Source organism: Rhinolophus sinicus, chromosome 4, assembly GCF_057876585.1.
Source record: "Rhinolophus sinicus isolate RSI-liver-muscle chromosome 4, RSI-T2T, whole genome shotgun sequence".
NCBI lineage: Eukaryota > Metazoa > Chordata > Mammalia > Chiroptera > Rhinolophidae > Rhinolophus > Rhinolophus sinicus.
In genome coordinates this window covers 44570539-44590930 of record NC_142504.1, presented here as the reverse complement: position 1 = coordinate 44590930, position 20392 = coordinate 44570539, and the positions used below count along the sequence as shown (strand labels likewise).

Sequence of the window (20392 nt, the reverse complement as noted above, 5' to 3'; positions counted from 1 at the left end):
CAGCAACCTGACTTTTTCATGGCTCATACTATTTTGAACAAGTAAACATAGGTTACTCATTGCTAAACTACTTAACATACAAATTTAAATTGAACAGAGACAGATTCCTTTCACAACAGTTTCAGTGCAAGGATGAAAAGGATATTCAATAAACTTTGAAAAATTTGTAATTTAGATTAATTATGAGCAAGAATGCATTCCAGGACAAAACAGGGCATACTTTGGAGGGGAAAACAATACTTTAAGTGAAATGAGTCTAATAATGGATGAAGTAGGTAAAGATCACACTGCCCAAAATCTACCACAGCATAAGTATATTAAAAAAGAAATTGCTTCAAAAGTTTTAAAATATTTTCAAGTGTATCGCTATAGGCTAAAATGGCTATATGTGTAATGTTTGTTAATTATGGAAAGAGTTTGTTAAGGTGTGTTTTGGGTAATTTACGTATCAACTTCACTGGGCCATGGGGTGCCCAGATATTTGATCAAACGTTATTCTGACTGTATCTGTGAAGGTGATTTTGTATGAGATTAACATTTAAATTGATAGACTGAAAAACAGATTGCCTTCGCTGATGTAGGTAGGCCTCATCCAATCAGTTGAAGGCCTTAACAGAACAAAAACACTGACCTTCACCCAAAGGAGGAAAGATTCTTCCTGCTTGACTGACTTTGAATTGGGATATAAAATTTTTGCCATCTTTGGATTCGAATTGAAACATTGGCTTTTCTTGGATCTCAGGACTGCAGGCCTGTGACTAGAACTACACCATCGGCTCTCCTGAGTCTCCAGTTTGGGGACTTACTCTGCATATCTTGGGACTTGTCAGCTTCCATAATCAGGTGACCCAATTCCTTGTTAAAAAAAAATCAATCTGTCTCTCTCATTCTCCTCTCTCTCTCTCTCTCTTTCTCTCTCTCTTTCTCTCTCTCTCTCTCTCTCTCTCTCTCTCTCTCTCTCTCTCTCTCTCTGTCTCTCCCATTTATATGTATTCTGTTTCTCTGGAGAACCTTGACTAATACAATGTGCTTCAAAAAAATTAAGTGTTACAGGGAAAGATGACCGTTATCATTCAGTCAGTCAACAAATGTTTTCTAAACATTCTACATATTTTCAGTCACCATTCCAGGTATTAGGGAAATATGTACAAATTAGATGTTTTCCCTATCTTTGCTGAGTTCTAGGTCTAGTGCAAGTGACATATTTCATAACTTTATTGGTAAACCATTGTTATTGCAAATGAAAATGAGTAAATATTTTATTGTGCTATTAAGAATCAGGAGAATCTGGATCTAATTCTCACATACCAATTGTGGATTAAATAAATGGACTTGAGATATTGGAGTGTATATGATATTCTTTTAATTTCTAACAAATTACATAACATACAGTTCTAAGTATCTTATACTTTATTTCTAGGACTTTGTATTAGAGAAGCTACCTACAAGGAAGAATGCAAAATTCTGAGTGTTCACAATGATGCATATTATAGCTATTGCCATATGGAAACATATGAATATTTTTACATGTTGGAGGAAGGTAATTCATTACAAACCTAGCTAAAATGAAGAATCTCTAGTACAATTTAGAGAAGAGTTTGCATTTTCACAGTTTACTTCAAATATAGCCTACAATATCACAGCAATGGTCAAAAAGTTTGGTCTCAAAATGGTACCTCACAGAATCAAAAAGTGAGGCATTATTTAACGTCTGTAGGCTTTTGATTAGGACAAAAAACATGCAGCGATAAAGGCAGCACTACTGAAGACAGAGTTCTCACTATTATTATTTTTATTTGACTTGCTAATAAAACAAAAACATTTTCTTCAGTGCTTAAGAGTGACATATTTACATTAAAATCCATACATGATAAATATATCCTATATGTTATACATTAAAAAGAATCGAATTTAAGAGGATTGGTGTGTACGTCATTAAAGATGTATATTTCCCCTTCCCTGCTCCTCTAAATTGGAAGTACTAAGTAAAGAGGAATATATGTGAAGGCCTATTAAATATAAGCATTCCTCAAATTCCCATTCTTGGCTGCTTCTTACTGTCAGTGCTCTCCTAAGGGGACCATAGCTCCTCGAAGGGCTATAGCTCCCACTGTTAAAACAATATCACTCTACTCTCCAACCTGCAGCTCCAATCATTCTGTGGCCAGCAACCTTTAAACATCAGAATCGTGCCATTGTCCAGGCACTTCAAACAGACTCTATTCCCAGGCACTCATTTTTCTCTACTCTGTTCTTTAAGTAACATCAATTAGGGTAAAATGAACTAAAAAAAAAAATCTGATAAAAATAAAATGTAGACCATTTTATAGCTAAATTCTGTTAACTCACTCTCTCTAACATCAATGTCTAGTCTTTTTAAGTAAAAAGTTGGTGATAAATATCTCCTAAATATAATCATATTATTTAGTCACTAAGAGCCACAATGTAGTGAAAGTAGCATGCTGCTTCTTTTGCAATTGTCAAAGACAGCAATATTCAATTTTAGAACAGCCTAAAGCCATTTCCCTGTAGACTGAATTTTAATCTGTATTTAATGGCATCTTCATCTACTCCACACACCCACCCCAAGTCAGAAACCTCTTTCACCCCTGCCTCTCCTTCACCACTACCTCCCATTCAATTGAATATCAATTTGTATTTATCCTGTCTCTAATATATCTCTCAAGTTCATGTCCCTCCATGTCACTACTGATACCAGACCTTAGGATGTGCTCTCAGTCTCTTCTCCACTCAATACATACCTCAAACCAAATTTCCTCCCTGCTCTTCCCCAGTAAAACAAAAACAAAAACTGAACCATTCTGATTATATGTCTCCCTTGTTCAAACACTTCAGTGGTTTTACTCACATACAGAATATTATCCAAACTGTTTAGGTTTGCATTTAAGGCTTTTCATGTAATCCTTGATATGATTCCAAGTTTCCTTTCTGGAAAAATCTTCAGTTGCCACCGGGAGGACTCAGGTAGACCTTTCTGTCTCCTGATCTGTACTTAGTTCTCTGCACAGGAGGGTCCTTTTCACCTCGCCTGCCTTGGGTCACGCTCTTCTCTCTGCTTTCCACACCTCTCCTCCTGAACTCCTACTCCAGCTTTGGAGCCAGTCTCAAAGATCCCTTATGCTGTGAAGTACCCCCCCCCCCGCCCCCCAGTGATCCCCCACGATTTTCCATCTCTAAATAATAAATTTCCAGCTGAACTGCACTAAAAGTTTTACAAAACATTTCCACATGCATTATCGTCTTTGATTCTCATAACCACCCTGTAACAAATGAGGTGAGTAAGGCTCAGAGGAAGTTAATCCTCCCATTAGGAAGTGACAACAATGAAATTGGGACTGCAATCTCTAAATCCTTTTACTCCAGGATCCACACCCTATTTTACGCTCCTCTGGTTCTTCTTTTCCCTCCTACATATATGCTCGAAGAGCAATATATTTCTTTCTGTACCATTCCATTAAAACTCACTGTGTTAAAACTGGTTGTGTACAGGATTCTGTCTTTGGATAATCTCATATTCCCTAATCTGCATATGCAGCCCCAGCCACGCTTGTGCATTTAAGACTGGCACATGTAGGTGCCTATCACTTATATTCTTTCCATGTACCTCATATTAAACATAGGGTTTCCAGGCGGGAATTGCCGCCCTTTCTCAGGAATTTTTTTGCTTTTCCATTCCCAAATCCTGAGAAAAGTTGATTGGGAAATCGGGAAAATCTGCTCCTTGAACCCAGTAATACCCACAATGGGAAACGAAAGTACCACTCACAATGTATCTCTTAGACATTTTTCCTATTTATCGCTAGGGATTCAGGGTGGGAATTCTCGCCTGTTCTCAGAAATGTTTTTCGCTTTCCCGGTCCTGAATCCTGATAAAAGTTGGTCGGGAAACTGGGAAAATTGGCTCCTTGAACCCAGGTGGTTGGTAGTATAGGCCATCACTTTGTGTAAACAATTCATCATGGAGAACAGAAAATAGTTTATATCTCGGGATTCGGAAATGGGAATGCGAGAAAAATTCCCGAGAATGGGCGGGAATTCCCGCCTGGAAACCCTAATTAAATATATCCCAAATGGAATTACCTTGTAACCAAATCTGCCCCTTACTTCTCTTTGTCCCTATCCAATCATGTGTACTGATCATTTTACCATCTACGTATTTCTTACTTAGTTCCCTCTTTTCCATTGCTTACCATCATTGTTAGAGTTCAAGAACTCAAATCCTCTCCTCTGGATAACTCTGTAGCCTCCTAACTGGTCTCCCTGCCTCTATCAACAACCTGCTTCAATGAGGTCTCTTCGTTGTCTACATGTGTTCCACGAATTAATGCCTGTGTTCTCCCCTCACTGAGAAAACTATAGACCAATATGATCTTGTCAATTCTGTTCTCAAAACCTTTCAAACGCAGAGAGGCAAGCTAGCTTAGTGATGAAGATCATTACGTGGGTTTGAATCCTGGCTCTGGAATTGTTATGTGGCTTTGTGCAAGTTTCTTAATCTCTCTGGGCTCCAGTTTTCTTATCTGCAAAGTGGGGTTAGTGATTGGACTACCTTGTAGAATAATATGAGGGTTAAATAAACTAACATTGATCTAAATTTAGAACACTGCTTGACATATAGCAAGCACTGCACAAATGCTTGACAATATTAGGTTGGTGCAAAAGTAATTGCGGTTTTTGCAGTTATTTTTAACATGCTAAACCGCAATTACTTTTGCACCAATCTAATAATAATGACTAATACCAATAATTATAATACTCAGTGGCCCACCCTTCAGTTCTATATGATGGCTTGGCCCACATCTAATCCCCCAAACTCTTTTATTACTGCTATCTATACCACACTTGAGTACTTAGACACTCTTTATCACACACCTCAAAACCCTCAGTATGAATGCCTCCTTGCTTTCTCTCTAGAGGAACTCTCCTTCCTTACCTGATCTACTCAAATATTCTCTTCTCCATGAAATGCTGCTGGAAACATTAGGAGAGACCATTTGTCCTGCTGCTAACTACAGGCCTTTTGAAACATTTATTGCATTGAAAATTCTTGTTTATAGTAATTACTAAACCAAATAGAATATTGATATATAATATATAATTATAATAACAGCAAAAATATTATATATTATAATATATATAATTAAGCCTATACATTTTAATAATGTATTTTCAGGGATGGGGTCTATTTTACAAAGTGTGGAGTTGATGTGTAGAGATGCAAAATAATTTGTTCAATTCACATCTAGGATGGAACAGAGGTGTGACTGGAATCCACATCTGTTTATCGCCAAAGCTCCATGCTTTTCACTATTATACTGAAATGTGAAATTCATTGGGTGAGATCCAGAGTTCCACCCCTTCTTATGATCCCTACCTAGCACAGTGCCTGGAACTTAAGCACAATATTGACACTATATACATACACAGTTCATGTAACTACTTAAACTGCAATCATGATGTAGAATAGTAAGGATTTCTAGCCCATATTTCTTCAAAATGTTTTTTCTTATCTTTTATTCTGATTACATTATAGAAGATATCTTTCAAAGAGGAAAACCTTCTATTTAATGATTTTTAACTCAGGTCACAGACATACCACAGGATGAACTATTTGATGGTACAGATGATATCTTAATGAAGTCTTATGCATCTTTTTATCACCAGTCTCTAGTTCACTACCTGCTAGAGAACAGGTTACCAATAAATGTTTGTTGAATAATAAGTAAATGAATTCTAGCCCCAGAAGAATGGCGTTGGAACATTTCTGATGAGTCAAGTTTATAATTATATACACTCCTGGATCAATAGCACAGACATTTGTAAACACTATATAAGTCAAAAAAAATATTTCAAGTTGGTTTTGGCATGCATTATGGGTATATTTTTGTAGCTGATTTGCTTTCTTGATTATGTTCTATTTTGGATAATGTTAAAATGAATTTGTGTCCCTACGTATTTTACTTCAGAATGATTACAATTCCCTGGAATTTAAAACAGAAGTCTAATCAGAGCAATATTAAATGGGATAACGGAGACATAGCTAGAATTTGACTGAGCTTATGTAACAGAAAAATACAACTTGATTTATTCTCCAAATAGATGTCTTTTTGAAAAAAGATCTTTGTTAATGCTCCCCAAACTATAAAGTAGAAATGAAACACTTATTTTAACACAATTTTGCATTTGTATCAATCAGAAGATTTTGCAGCAAAAGAAAATCCAAACTAAACGGTAAACTGTCTTGAATATTGTTACCTCAATAAATAGGAAGTCCTGAAATAGGGTTAGTTCTGGGTTCATTATTGTAGCCGTTAATCAAGGGACCACTACCTTTTTATCACTCTGTTCTGCCATTCTCCACCTATCAGCTACCTCTCCTCATGATCACAAAATGGTTATACAGGTATCCTCAGCTTTTCAGAAGTTCCCATTACACCACTTCACTTTCAGGAAAGACCTAAATTGTACTTGTTTTCACTAACGGAAAGAAATCCAAAAAGGATTTTCGCTATTACCGAAAAGCAAAGGCAGAAAGCAAAAATAAAGTTTACCATTTGTTTTGCAGCGGCCGTCATAAAGGAAGCAGATACCCAGAGCAGCGAGAGTAGCACCACCAAGCCCCTTTCCTGAGGAACTACACTCAGCATCTCAGTATCAAGATGCAATAGCTTGCACTGTATCTGTAAGCACCTGTGCTTTATCTTGATTTATTTTGCGAATCCATTAGCAAGATATGTCCTTGGGTATCAGAGAAGCCTATGAGAGCTTGCAAAGGTGTTACATGGAGCGTAAAACCAGACGTAATTAAGTGTTTTGATCATGGTGAATGAAATAGACATTTTGCATGCATTGAATTTGGGATCTGGGAATGCTCAAAATTGTTTCCATATAAATTAATAGTAATTGCTTATTCATTTTATACCATTTCAGCTCACCAAAATTTTCATAGAAACACTCGACTTTCAGTAAGTGGGGGAAACCTGTAGTTGCTCCAGAAACCACCTCCATGTGCAGTAACTTTTATGGACAGAAAAGTGAATAGATCTGTTTGAGATCTTATTTTAAAAACTGAAAAAAAAAAAATTCTTAGAAAGTCCCCAAGGAGTTTCATATTACTTTCCATTATTTAGAACTGGGTTTTAAGACATTTCCTAAAACAATCACCGGCGAAGAGATGGAATTCCCTTGCTCAGTTTAGACTCGTCTAAGTTCATCCCCTTGGGATGAGGCCAACCTGATACGAAACACATGGCATGGCAGCACATCAGCTTGGCTACTTGAACAAAATTGACATTCTGTGGGGAGGAGAAGGGGGAGAAATGCATTCCAGGTAGACAGCCCACACTATTTTTAATAACTTTATGGTTTTCTAAAGTCCGCCTGAAAGCACCCTCAACTGAAGCAAAGCACCTCCTTAGTTAATGCTAAACAAGTCAACTTCTCCTGTGCCATGATGCTCGTCACACTAGACAATGAAGAGTTTCCCATTTTAAAAGCGAGACTTGGGATGAGACTATAAAAGAACATTTTCTTGATTCATACAGTAGGTTAGCATATTATTTGGGCTATCAAAGATATCATTAATTTTACAGTTTTAATAAAAACCTAATAGGTTTTATGGTATATGTGAACTTTATAAATTCATATGCAATATTACTCTATAGCAAGTTGATATATGGAAAATGGCTTTAAATGAAAAACATTAATATAATTCAAAATATTATATTCTCCAATTCATAAAAAAACCTCTTAGGTTCCATGCTAATTAAACTTAGTTTTTCTTGACAATTTTAATTTCTCAGGAAGCAATACCAGTATTTTAGCTAAATAGTTATAAGTTATGCATCATTTACACTCATGAGCTGCGTACCAACAGGGATATGTTTTGCGAAATCCGTCATACTTACACAGACCTACATGGTATAGCCTACTACCATAATTGTATGTGCTACACTTTTATATGACTGGCAGCACAGTTGATTTGTTTACACCAGCATTACCACAAACATGAGAGTAATGCTTTGCTCTACAATGTTACGACGTCAGTAGGTGATAGGAACTTTTCAGCTCTATTATCATCGTTGGGATCACTGTCATATATGCTCTCCATCATTCATGAAACATTATTATGTGGCACATGATTACAACTTATTTTTAAATGATTACTACTGTAGAATTACAATATACCATATAGTCATAGCATGTTGGATTCAGTCCTTCCATTTTACTTTGAGACATCTAAACCAATAAAAGTTTAAACTACTCTGCAAATCTGTTAGCAAGTACATGAATAAGCATGCCCCTTGTCTTTGCCCCTTATTTTGTTACAGTAACATTAGGACATTATCCTAGGCATTATGTAGTACACCAACCGCTTGGCGTGCAAATAAAAATAACCGAAATCCAAACTACTAAAATCTGATTTCTTATTATCACTTCTTAACAACTAATACACATGAAATATGTAAATCATCTCAGTACTTGATTTCATTATATCTCTCTGGTCTCCCATTATCTAAGCTAATAAGGGTTAAGAATACCACTCACAGTTGAAAACTAATAGGTGAGTGTGCAATCTTTTTAGCTGTATTTGTCACACATGGAATAATTTTATGTAATTCTTTTTCTAAAATAAAATTGCATCCTCACATGCATAAATTCCTTTCTGGGTCTATTGATTAAAAAAAAATGGCATTGAATCTTAGTATTTGGAAAATGTGTATATGTGACCACATGCAGGTTTGTATATGTGTATATATTCTATGTGTACTAAGAAGCAGAACAAATTTGTTCACTACTGTGACTCTCCCACACTGAACTGAAGAAAAGGAAAGCACAGGTACTTCCAAACAAAGAGGAAAAGGAGATCCAGTTATAGATAGTGTTTTAGAAGAAATACTGAGAAATAAAAATTTCAGTATTTTTAACTGCAGAAGGTTAAGAGCATTTTGATACAACTCTTGCTTTTTCCAGAGGGGGACCAACTTCTTTCTGTATTTTTAAACCCTAATCCTAACACCAACAAAATAGCCACCCACTAGGTACCTAGACTTGCTAGAAAGGTAAGACAGTTATTCATGTTCAAGGTGTTCTTGGAAGTAAACCAAGACTTTCGGAGGTTTGTGATCTTTAAGCCTAAATGCCTGCTATATTTTCTAAAGGAACTTTGTCTAGTAAAGAGTTGCTTTAACATCCTTACAGTGCAGACTGCAAAGAAAGGCAAATTGGGATCAACTGGAGACTGATTAGAAAGCTTCACAGATGCAACACTGGACATTTCGTATCTCTGAAATTTGCTCCTGCTTGCAAACCCACTAATCAGATTATGACAAGGGCATGTTGCTAGATTAATCTGTATGTTTCTATAGCACTTGTTATCCTTGTATTCATATACAGTGGTACCTCGGTTTTCGAACGTAATCCATTCTGGAAGACCGTTTGAGTTCTAAAATGTTCGAAAACAGTCGACAGCTAGGCCTCAGGATCTTGCATTAAGCGGAAGCCACATGGCATGTTTGACTTCCGAGACGTGTTCGAAAACCGAAGCACTTACTTCCGGGTTTATGGCATTCGTAAACCGAAATGTTCGTCAACAGAGACATTCGAAAACCGAGGCACTATAGTCTAGCTAAGTCTGCACCTTCCTGTGTACATTACAAACTACTAGGATAAGCAACACTGCTCACTTATGAAATGAAAAGTAATTGTTAAAAATACATATAATTATTTTTGCACCTAACATTTTTACTCAGACATTCTCTATGATCTATTAAGTGACAATTTAAAGTGAAAACAGCTTTTAAGCTACATGTAATCCATTGTAGCATAAATAATTCATTGTAACATTTGGGAAACTCATGCTTTAAGAAATTTCTTCAAACATAATATAATGTGAAAATATACATTTTTTAAATTAAACAACTTTGCTTTGTCCTACTTCATTTTACACAGTCTTTTAATAAAATCTATGGTTATTAATGGAAAAAAATTTCATATGCATGAGTTTCACTAAAGGCAGTTAAGAGGATGAAAAAAATTCTCTCCCAAATTTTGTCATTAGAAAAATCAGTGTCGTCAACATGCCTTTTACTTTACACTTTATCTGCTGTAACGTATTTGTTTTTGGCTACTATTGGATATATGATGACTGCCATGACTTTGACAGTGATTTTTTTGAAAAAGGAAAACAAAATAACTGAAAATGACATAAAACTTGACATGAATTCATGTAACAATTACAAGGAGAAATGTTTTCCAAGGTAGAGCAAGCCACATAATTATTTCAAATATTGAAACAAATCTAATCATTAATTTAAAGTATCCACTCATTGGCCTGCTGAATCTTTCAAAATGGATACACTGGATGCATCTGAGTTAATATTCACTCAGTTGTCAAAAAAAGAAAACTTTTTCTGTTTCTTCTAGACCACATAAAACAGTTAACACTATATATTAAACTTCACACAAACTTTTAAATTAAAAAAAAAAAATCCCTAAATGGAATCTTTTTTATCAAGAGTTGATAATATGTCAATGAAATGCAATAGTGAAAGCAATTATTAATTCTCTATGACGCTTTTACTACAGTGTTTAGCAGATGCATATCCGTATGCAAGTGTTTTATTAACTATGTAAATTCAGTAATTATAAACATGTTACTAAATTATCTATGAGATATAACACTAATTATGATTTACTTTATTACAGGGAATACCACATCAGTCCTTACTGGAGACAGAGAAGAAGGATCTGGGGATGAAATGGAATAAGTAATTTTAAAAGACACAACACTAAGCTGTAAGACCCTATTCCATGCTTCTTATCATGATAAATAACAAGATTGTAGCTAATATTTTTAAAAATTAATATTAGACAGTGGAGCTTCAAGGAAGAGATTTCTTGAATTCTAAAATGGGATTAATTCAACCAAAATGCTAAAATCACTGGGAGGCTGGTGGTAGATATAGTGTTAGTTGCTTCATCTTGAAAGTATTAATACAGAGAATTACTTATATTGAGCTCCTGACATTCTCACAAATGCAGAGTAAACTCCTTGATGAATTCTGACACATTTGTCTTTTTGTACATGGTTGACTGTGACCACTTGTGTATTAATTGTTTTGTTATTGCTCTTTTTTATGGGGTACTTGATTTCTAGCTGAGAAGTAAAAGTTCTGCCTTAACACATGATACTTGTATCTAACTACAGTCACACATAAGAAGTATACATAAATTCTTAAAATTCAAATTAGTGAGTTATAATATGATTTCTATGCTTGTCGAGCCTAGAGTAAATGATTCAATATATTTGCCAACTGTTTAGAAGAAAGATATAGGTACAAAGGGAATGAATTACTAGGAGAAAATAAACTATGGCTGAAGCATAAAGTAAATATAAAAAAGCAGGTCTCCACATCAGTGGGAGTTATTTTTAAAAGGTGAAAATATGTCCCATTCCACTTCGTGGCATTACTCTTCACATTAATGCTTTTCAAAGTAAAGGATTTATTTTACTCTACAGAAAAACCTCAAGAATATTACTTGCAAATTACTCATATTATTAATTAGTCAATTATTTTATATTTTTAATCTTCAATTAAAAATAAAATATCTTAAAAGTTAAAAACATTTCATAATGTCACTAGCTCAAAATAACCAATAAGAAAAAAAAAAATAACCAATAAGTTTGGAATAATATTAATATTTACATAATGCTTATTATCTCCCAGACACTACCTCATTTAAATATATAACTTATTTAACATTCTCAACATACTATAACTACCCCAGTCTAGATAACTTGCTTATATAGCCAATACTAAGTGGCATACCCAGGATTCAAACCCAGGCAGTCTATTTTTAACCGCTAATCTATCCCACCTCTAAAGGGAAATAACTCAACCTGGGTCCACTAAGCATTTGAAAGCCATTGTTTAAACTACAAGCAATCAAGGTTGTCAAATGTGGAAACATTTTACTCATTATGAAAGTGAATGTGTGAGTTTCAAGCAACTAAAAAGGAAAGTGAGCAGAAAATATATTCCAAAGGATTGCACAGTATAAATGTTAAGAGCAGAAATGGTGGCACTTAAATACTTTAGCTGTGATTTCACCCTGAGATTACTCTGTCAAAACAAACACATAAAAAGCAAACAGTCATTTAGCATTCAAGGTCATACCATTTAAATTATGTACAGATACTGAAAAACTCCAGTAGCATCCCCCATAAATTACACCCAAAGATAACTCTTCCATTAACCTTGTCCCAATACACTAAAAATACGTTATTCTAAAAAACTGATCAAATTGTTTAAACAATTTTATTATTGGTCAACAAAATTCACATACCTTAAATCTCTATGGAGGAAAGTCAATCTTTATTGGAGAAAAATATGACATAATTTGTTCTTACCTTTACACATAAAAGGAACAATAGAATTTAACTTTATGATACTAGCCTGAAGTCAGTTAAAAGAAAGAATGACTCAATCAGTGTGGATATACCTTCCTTTGAACACATCTTTGAAAAGAGCCATAGCAGGGAGAGCAATGTACATCTTCCCTAGAACTAAATTTCAAAGGCCTTATTTGGACCTTTTTCCACATGGGAAGAATTAGAAAACTTTTTGCCTTTTATTTTCCATTGTGAGATCTTAAATGGGAAAATAAGTCCAGGCTACATAGGTCCCCATGTGGTATTAGATGCAGTAGCAGCTATAGTGCAAGGAAAGTAGGACACAATGGTCTATGGAGCTGGCTTCTGTGAACTCTAGTGGTAAACTTAAAAAAAAAAAAAAGAAAAAAAAAAGAAAAACCTTCAGCACTTCAGCATAGATCTAAGCATCAATCAAGAAACTTCCTTCAACTGGGTCTGCTACATTAATGAGATCACAGAACAGAAACACAGATTTAGCATTAAATGCTTTCGTGAGGAAGGTTTATTATAAACAAAAAAGCCATCGTTTATAAGAAAGAATTAGATGTGATAATAAATGGTAATTTTATATGATTCATCACTCAGGATTAAAAGCAGCTTAAATTAAAAAGGGAATTTTCTGAATTTAATTTAATGGATTTTAAAGACATTTAAATAATGTAGAAAAACTATGACACATCTATTTTGTCTAATATGTCTTAAAATCCAAGGAGTTCACCTTTTTTAAATTATGGTAATTTAAAATTATGACAACTCTAATGTAAAATTAGCCAAACAAGTCAATCAAAATTGAGTAAACAATGCAATTTTACCTAGTGCACTTTTTATCAATATTCTTGATATTTAAATGTTTACCTTTGTAAAATCTGCCTTAGTTTAACGGCTTTTGTATGTAGCTTCTGTATAAGACCCAATGTTTAAATGAATATTCAAAAATCAATTATCTCCATATTTTAAAAATGCAACTGCTAAACAAACCATGTTTAAATTCTTAGCTATCCTAGTTTATTGGCTCTCTAAAAGTAAAAGTACTGAGCCAAAAGTTTCTACACTATTTTTTCAGCAAGTGAAACCTGTAGTGAAACCCAAGACACACAGGCACTATTATCTAAGGTTCTGAAATTTTCACTTTGCTTACAGTGATAAATAAAATAATCTTGTCTATTATTTGACAAGGGAAAGTATGATTTCAACAAGAGAATAGTATATATGAATCATCATACTTAGAAGACTATACAAGAGGACTATATTTCCCACAAAAGCTAAAAGAAGCAATTATTTTCTTTTTTAGTCAATAGTGATTCAGGAGGTGAATCAGACTCCTATAGGGGCTCTGTGACAGGACGTCATTACCAGCATCAATCACCAATGACCCAGTGAAGCCCGGAACTGAGGGTTAATATAGAATGAAAAAAGCAGAGCTTTTCCCCTGAAATATCACATTATATGCGTATATTCCATGAGTTCTAAAAGCAATAGCCTTCCAAATAAAATACAACACAGAAGTTGAGTGATCAGAGACTATGTTGGATGGAATCATGGCGGGATTTAAATGACACCGAGTCCAGATCCCCTCCTTACATAGGAATCCATGGCACATGTTCATTTTAGCTTCTTCATAAACACCCACACTGATGGGATCTCATGAATTCACAATATAGCCCAGAGAGTTTTGGAAAGCTTTGTTAGAAAGCTCATCTTCATGAAGATAAAGATGCTTCATCTTTTTAAAATACCCATATACTCATCTTAGTTTTGCCTGTGGAGTATCTCAGAATCGTCAGAATTTCTTTCATGCCCTCCCTTTCTCAAGTTAAAGTCTTTCCACTGGATTTTATAGGAGATATCTACAATACCCAATAACCTACCTTTATTTCTTTTCTGGACACATTCTTGCTGCTAGAATTATAGTTTGCCAAGGTCCATCTCAAAAGGTAGTGATCAGAAAGAATAAAACATTAAATTGTGGCCATCATTGCAAACTATAATAGGACAATCACTTCCCTCATTAGGATACGATCGTTAGTCAAATTTAACAATGCATTAGCTTTTGCAGCCACTTTCACTACAAACACCAAGCGTATTGCCATTAATTGTGTAGTGGATTTCTTGGCCTCAAACCAGAACTTCACATTTAAATCTATTGCTATAAGACAGTATCATGACATCAAATTGGTTAACATGAATCCCTATATTTGACAATTGGGTATACCACCTTGAAAAATACCAAAATACTCTATTTGCCTTCCTACTTAACTCACATTCTTCAATTTCATACACTATTGAGCAATGTTGACCTCCAAGTCAATGTTTAAATTAGCCTATCTCAAGTCATCAGCTATTAATACTCAAGAATCCCCAACGAAAACGTTTTCTTGCATGACCTTTTACATTCAAGAAATTTCACCTGAAATATCTTTTCTACATGTTTGCCTTTAAAACCTGTTTTTATAGAGAAGAACATCTCCCTAAGAGTATTTCTTGATAGTTTTCACGAAGTAAGACTAAGTGGCTGTACAAAAGGCAGGCAATGCCATGCTCAATTCCATCTTTGAGTCGGGACAACCAATGTAACCCCACCAACAAACCTTCACAGTAATATGAACATGCACATATGCCCTCCTACCGCACATGAAGTGTGCATGTGATCCATAAACGGATGCGATCACTTGTGGAAAACAAAGATACACTACTTTATTCTAGTTAAAGTTGTCTTCTTTCCAAGAAACCGTTTTCGCACTCGTCCTTGCTTCAGGACCATCATTTTCTTTCAAGCGAAGGCAGAGTTAGGGAGCGTTCTGCCAAGATCCCAGTCTCCCTAAGTCCTCATCACAGCATTCAAATGAAGCTCATCTGATAGGTGGCCTGAGCTTTTCCCTCTAACTCCTTAGAAACTCGACCCCCGTCCCCACCCGAAGGCAGAGGTGAGTCCAAGCACAGAGAACTTCCACTCAAAGAGGGCAACCACTGAGTACAGAACATTCATTCCGGAAACCATTGCTCTCCTCCCAAACCCCTGACCCTACAACCCGCTCCCAGTGCCGCGCCTTCTTCCAGAGCCTGCTCCAGCGGGCCAGCTCCGGGGTTAGTCAGTGCGCACGTGACGCGCGGTGCTCACGTGATTGACCGTGGACGGGGGCGGGGGACAGAGGAGTGAAGCAGGGAAAAGTTAAGGAAGACCGGTCAAAGCGCTCAAAGCAATCGGTCCCTTCTCTTCTTCGTCAACTAGTGGCTCAGGGATTCCTAGGAGATGGCTGCGGGTCAAGGCGTCTGCGGTCCAGATCCCCAAATGAGGGGGTGGGGGGGTCGTAGTTCTCCGCTCGCCCCGCCACCTTCTGCTCCTCTCCGCCCTGCTCGTGATGCTGCTGCACCCTCAAGTTGCTCCCTCCTTCCATTTCTCCCTCCCTCTTTTTTTCCTTCCCTTTTTCTCCCATCCTCCCTCCCTTCCGTCCGTCCGTCCCTGAAAGCTTTTCATCCACTGCGGGCGATGCCACTGACGCACATTCAGTTTGCCCCGGGAGCTCGCCTGCACCTCTGAGGTCAGACCAGGCCGAGCACCTTCCAACCGGGAGGGTATAACTGCGCAAACAAAGTTGCACGCCACACCGCATCCTGCCCTCCCTTCCATTTAGCCCCGATTCGGATTCTCCGCAAAGCTCACTTGCCCCACCGGTACTCTCTCGACCTCACCCCACCACCGTGCAACACACCCCCTTCCATAGCGAGCCCACCCTTCCATTGCCCCGCGCTTCGAGCGGTCCAGCTGCCTGGCAAAGCCCGGAGCAACCCGCTGCGCTCACCTTGCTTGACACACTTGAGCCGGAGGGGGTCCTTGCAGTGTTTGATCACGGCCAGCACGTCCCTGATGGTGAGCCCCGCCACGGGGGTCTCGTTCACCTCCAGCAGCAGTTCCTCCGACACCAACTTGCTGCCGCTCTCATAGGCCACCTTGCCGGGCTTCACCTCCCCCAGGTAGGGGAACTGTCCATTCTCGGCGCCCCCCTTCAGTTCAAAGCCCAGCTGGCCCTCCGGGTTCCTGCCAATGACACTCTCATGGACTTTGCTAGTCCAGTGGCTTTTCTTTTTCAAGCTTTTGGACATGGCAGTGGGGCGAGTCGCCTCAGCTCCTGAGGGGTTCCTTTGGGGTAAGGGGATTGGCGGTGAGAGAATGAGGATGGAGAAGCAAGGGGGCCAAGAGGTGAGAAGAGCAGACTTTGCCTTCCTCCCCCTCTGTTCGGTGCTTTCCCTCTTCTTTGGATGGAGTATGGACGAGGAAGGGGGAGGATGAGAGGGACGGCTGGGCAGAGGTAGGAGAGCTTGGGTGAGGTTGTGCTGTCCCTTGAATGACACTCAAAGCTGTGGCCCCGCAGCAGAGGAGAGCTGAGGAGGTGGTGGTGGTGGTGGTGGCGGCGGCGGCGGCAGCCTGAGCGAGCAGTAGCCGAGCTGGTGAGCGGGTGGAGTGGGGGTGGGGAAGGAGGGTAGGGATGCCGGGGGCCACTCCTGCGTGGTGCGAGTGGGAGCGCGCGCGCGCCTGGGTGTGTGGTGTTAGCTGATACCCATGGCAGCTGCAGTGGCAGCGGCGGGTCCGTGTGTGTGTGTGTGTGTGCGTGTGTGTGTGTGTGTGTGTGTGTGTGCACTAGTTGTACAGTACTGGCAAGAGGGGAGGAGGCAGGCTGAGAGGAGGAGGGGCGCGCGCGCGCCGGGTGGGGGACCGCTTCGCCGCTGTCTCCCCTCCCTCCCTCCCTCCGCAGCTTGACCCGGTAGTGAAGGCAGAGAGAGAGGCAGGCTGCGTCCGCCTGGCAGCCTGCGAGAGGAGGCGGGAGCGGGAAAGGTGGGGAGCCGAGGCCCGGCGTGGGGAGACGGGCAGGCAGGGCTGCGAGCCCAGTGCGGACCTTTCTGCAGACTGCCGGCGGCCGAGCGCACGGTGCGCTGGGCTGCGGCGCTGCAAGGACGCTCTGACTGCCTCAGACGCGGGATGGGCTGGAGCAGAACTAGCGAGACCGCGTGTTGAGCGCGCCGCGGTGCGGGCGCTACGGCTGGAGCGCCGCTGGCCCCCTGGCGCGGAATCCGTCCGTGAGAGGGCTGACTGCGGGCCCGCTGGGGAGCTGCGGGAGAGGCCTGGGCGCTGGGAGTCGCGGGGGTCGCAGGATCTCGCTGTTTAGAGAGACTCAGTCTCTATGCGGTTTCGGTTAGATCCTGGCAGAGTTCTCAGACTTCCCGTCGGAGGCGCGGAAAGTTAAGAGAACTGCAGGCGGGGCCCCCTGACAGCGGGGCAGGCGAGGCAGCATCCCCTTCCCGGGGCAGGCTGAGCCCATGCGTCGGGCTGAGGGAGGAGGTGTCTTGGAGAAAGGCGATTGCCGGGAGCAAGGGAAAGGGGCTTCGGGTTTCCAGGTTGGGAGGAGCGGAAAGAAAGGGGCTGGGTGTGGAGTGGGGGGTGCAGTGAGCAGCCTCCTCAGAGAAATGGACGGTTTAACCCGGGAACTGCAGCGAAGACGGCGGGGGCACGCCCTCACCCTGCAAAGCCCGCAGACTCGGGCTTGTAGCTTGGGAAGAAGCCTTAAGGTGATCTGACCCGACCACCTCCCCCTACAGAGAAGGAAAAGAAGGCCGGCTCCGAGGGTGAACGTAGCGGCAGAATGGGGGCTGGAACTCAGGTAGCTGGCCCACCACCAGGCTCCTTTCCTTCGCCAGGTTTGCAGCCAGGAGGAGAGGTGAGGACTGAGGCTCAAGGATGCAGGAGCAGTGCTGATCATGGCTCAACGCGAATGTCGTGCGAGGTGTTAGGAGGGGTTTAAAAATCTCTGTCATTGGTAAATTAATTTCATTTGCCTTACTTTCACAGGATATGTTTAAGACAAGGGAAAAAAAAGTCGCACACCCACTCATCTCTTTAAAGCAAAGCATGAAAAGCACTGAGCAATTAGTATTCTTGATGTCTGAGATGGAGATAGTGTGGGAGGCGAGCGGTACAGTTAAAAATGTTTAGTCGACCCAAACAAAAAGGCCAGGTTTGAATTCAGGCCCTGCTGCTTACCAGGAGTGTGATCTTGAGTAAATTGCTTGACCTTTCTGAGCCCGTCTCCTTATGTGTTAAATAGGGTGAAAAGTACTAATCTGATAGGCCTGTGATGAGGATACAATCAGGTAATGCATGCAAAGTGCTTGCCTGACTTAGGTGGGTAGGCACTCAAAATGGTAATTTCCTTCCTTTTCCCCTGGCAAGTATAGCTCTATTTGGGGAAGAGGAAGATCAAATTTAATCAGAACTGGAAGAGATTTTGAAGAAAGATGATTTGTTTAACCATGCGTCTCTTTTTACTTGAGAAAATGGATCCCCAAGGAGTTGGCTGCAACTGATAAGGATCATTCAGTGAGCCAGGGGCAGTGCCAGGGTCTGAAACCAGAGCTGCTGGCAGTGCCCAGGAGTGGGCAAGACTTTTGTAGTATAGCCCAGTCTCACCCAAAGAAGTTGGGTTTCAGCATTATGAGATACAATCCTAAGTGGAAATTGATGAGAACTGAGTATGTATTTTTAAACACCAATTACAAACTAACATGTATGGGTAATACTAATATTTATCAAGTTCTAACTACATGTGAGATGTTACCCTATAGGCTCTCCATATATTAATTTATTTCTCCTGACATCTTAATGAAGTAGGTACTATTGTCATTCCCCTTTTAAGATAAGGAAACTGAGGCATACAGAGATTAACTTGCAAGGCTGCAAATGTAGTCAGTGGGGAAACTAATATTGAGACCCAACCCTTTTGGCTCCAGACCTGGTCTCAATCACTGCGTTGTCTCTGTCTCCATGCACTTACCATGTGTCATACCAGCAATCAGCATAATGTCCAAAAGGTGTCTGCATTTTATTGTAGGGGTGATTAGGAGAAAAGAAAACAAATGAAGCTGGAGTTGGTCATAAAAGTATTTTACCCTTGAGGACCCAGGACAGTCATTGAGGTGTGTGTCAGCTAATTCAGTGTTTCTCAGCTCCCAATTCATTTTCTTTGCCCTGAATTGTGATAGTAGAACCTACAAACATTTCCTTGTTCTCAGGTGGCACAATATTAGGCCTTGTCATCAGAAGGTGCTGGAGGAGCACTGCATAAAAAATGGGCTCCCCTTTTTAGTTCCAGTGCTTCTTGCTTCTGTGGTGTGGTGGTCAGCGGGTGGCTTTTTGGCCAGTGGTGTGCAAGAAACCAGTGTTTCATACCCTCCAGTAAGTTTGGCCAGTTCCCTAGTGTGTGGTGTCCCAGTGGGTAGCTTCCTAGCAAGTTTCACTGGCACCCCAACTAGTGGTTTTCTCACCACCCAGTGTGTGACACCTCAACAAATTTCTTGGCCATCAAGTGGGCCACAGCCACATTATCTCCAATGAGATCTGTCTCTCAGCCATTGTAGGGGAGAAACGGGGTGGGAGTGGAGGTTCATCTAAGTTTTTCCTTCCATGGATATTCTCCCACAGCCCTACAGGAAGTGGTTGCTCTCTAAATTCAGTTTTCCTGTATTCTTCAGTGATCTCTTTTTTCATAGTCATTCACCTTTTACTAGCTAATAATTCTTTATATTAAATTTTCCTGCTCCAAGGATCATGTGATTTCTGTCTCCGGACTGGACATTTAAAAGGGATGGTATAGAGCAGGGGTGTCCAAACTTTTTTCAACGTTTTTCACCAAGGGCCATATGCGGTAAAATACACAAACAGCCGGGCCGCTCACTCGAGGTGAAGTATGTATTGCCTCACCTGGTTTATTTAAGTAAACTAAATATATTTTTGGAATTTGCTGCGGGCCAATTAAAAATGGATTGTGGGCCGCAGTTGGCCCGCGGGCCGCAGTTTGGACACCCCTGGTGGAGAGCCTTGAGTAGAGCACTTTCCTGGGAATTAGAAGTTGGCATCCTGCCTTTAGTTGTGCAAACTTGACAAAG

At 39.8% G+C, this 20392-nt stretch overlaps 1 protein-coding gene across 7 annotated transcripts in view; it reads right to left on the bottom strand.

The window, feature by feature from the left end:
* Nucleotides 1-17082, bottom strand: part of MAGI2 (membrane associated guanylate kinase, WW and PDZ domain containing 2) — a 1312004-nt gene extending 1294922 nt beyond the window's left edge. For 3 of the 7 annotated variants that reach the window (XM_074340644.2, XM_074340647.2, XM_074340646.2), the window contains exon 1: nucleotides 16258-17082. In XM_074340644.2, coding sequence (XP_074196745.1) covers nucleotides 16258-16558 — 301 coding nt within the window. In that variant the 5' untranslated portion in view covers nucleotides 16559-17082. The remainder of the gene's footprint in view (nucleotides 1-16257) is intronic. The other 4 variants (XM_074340648.2, XM_074340649.2, XM_074340652.2 and 1 more) reach the window with 2 other exon arrangements.
* Nucleotides 17083-20392: the final 3310 nt, after the last annotated feature.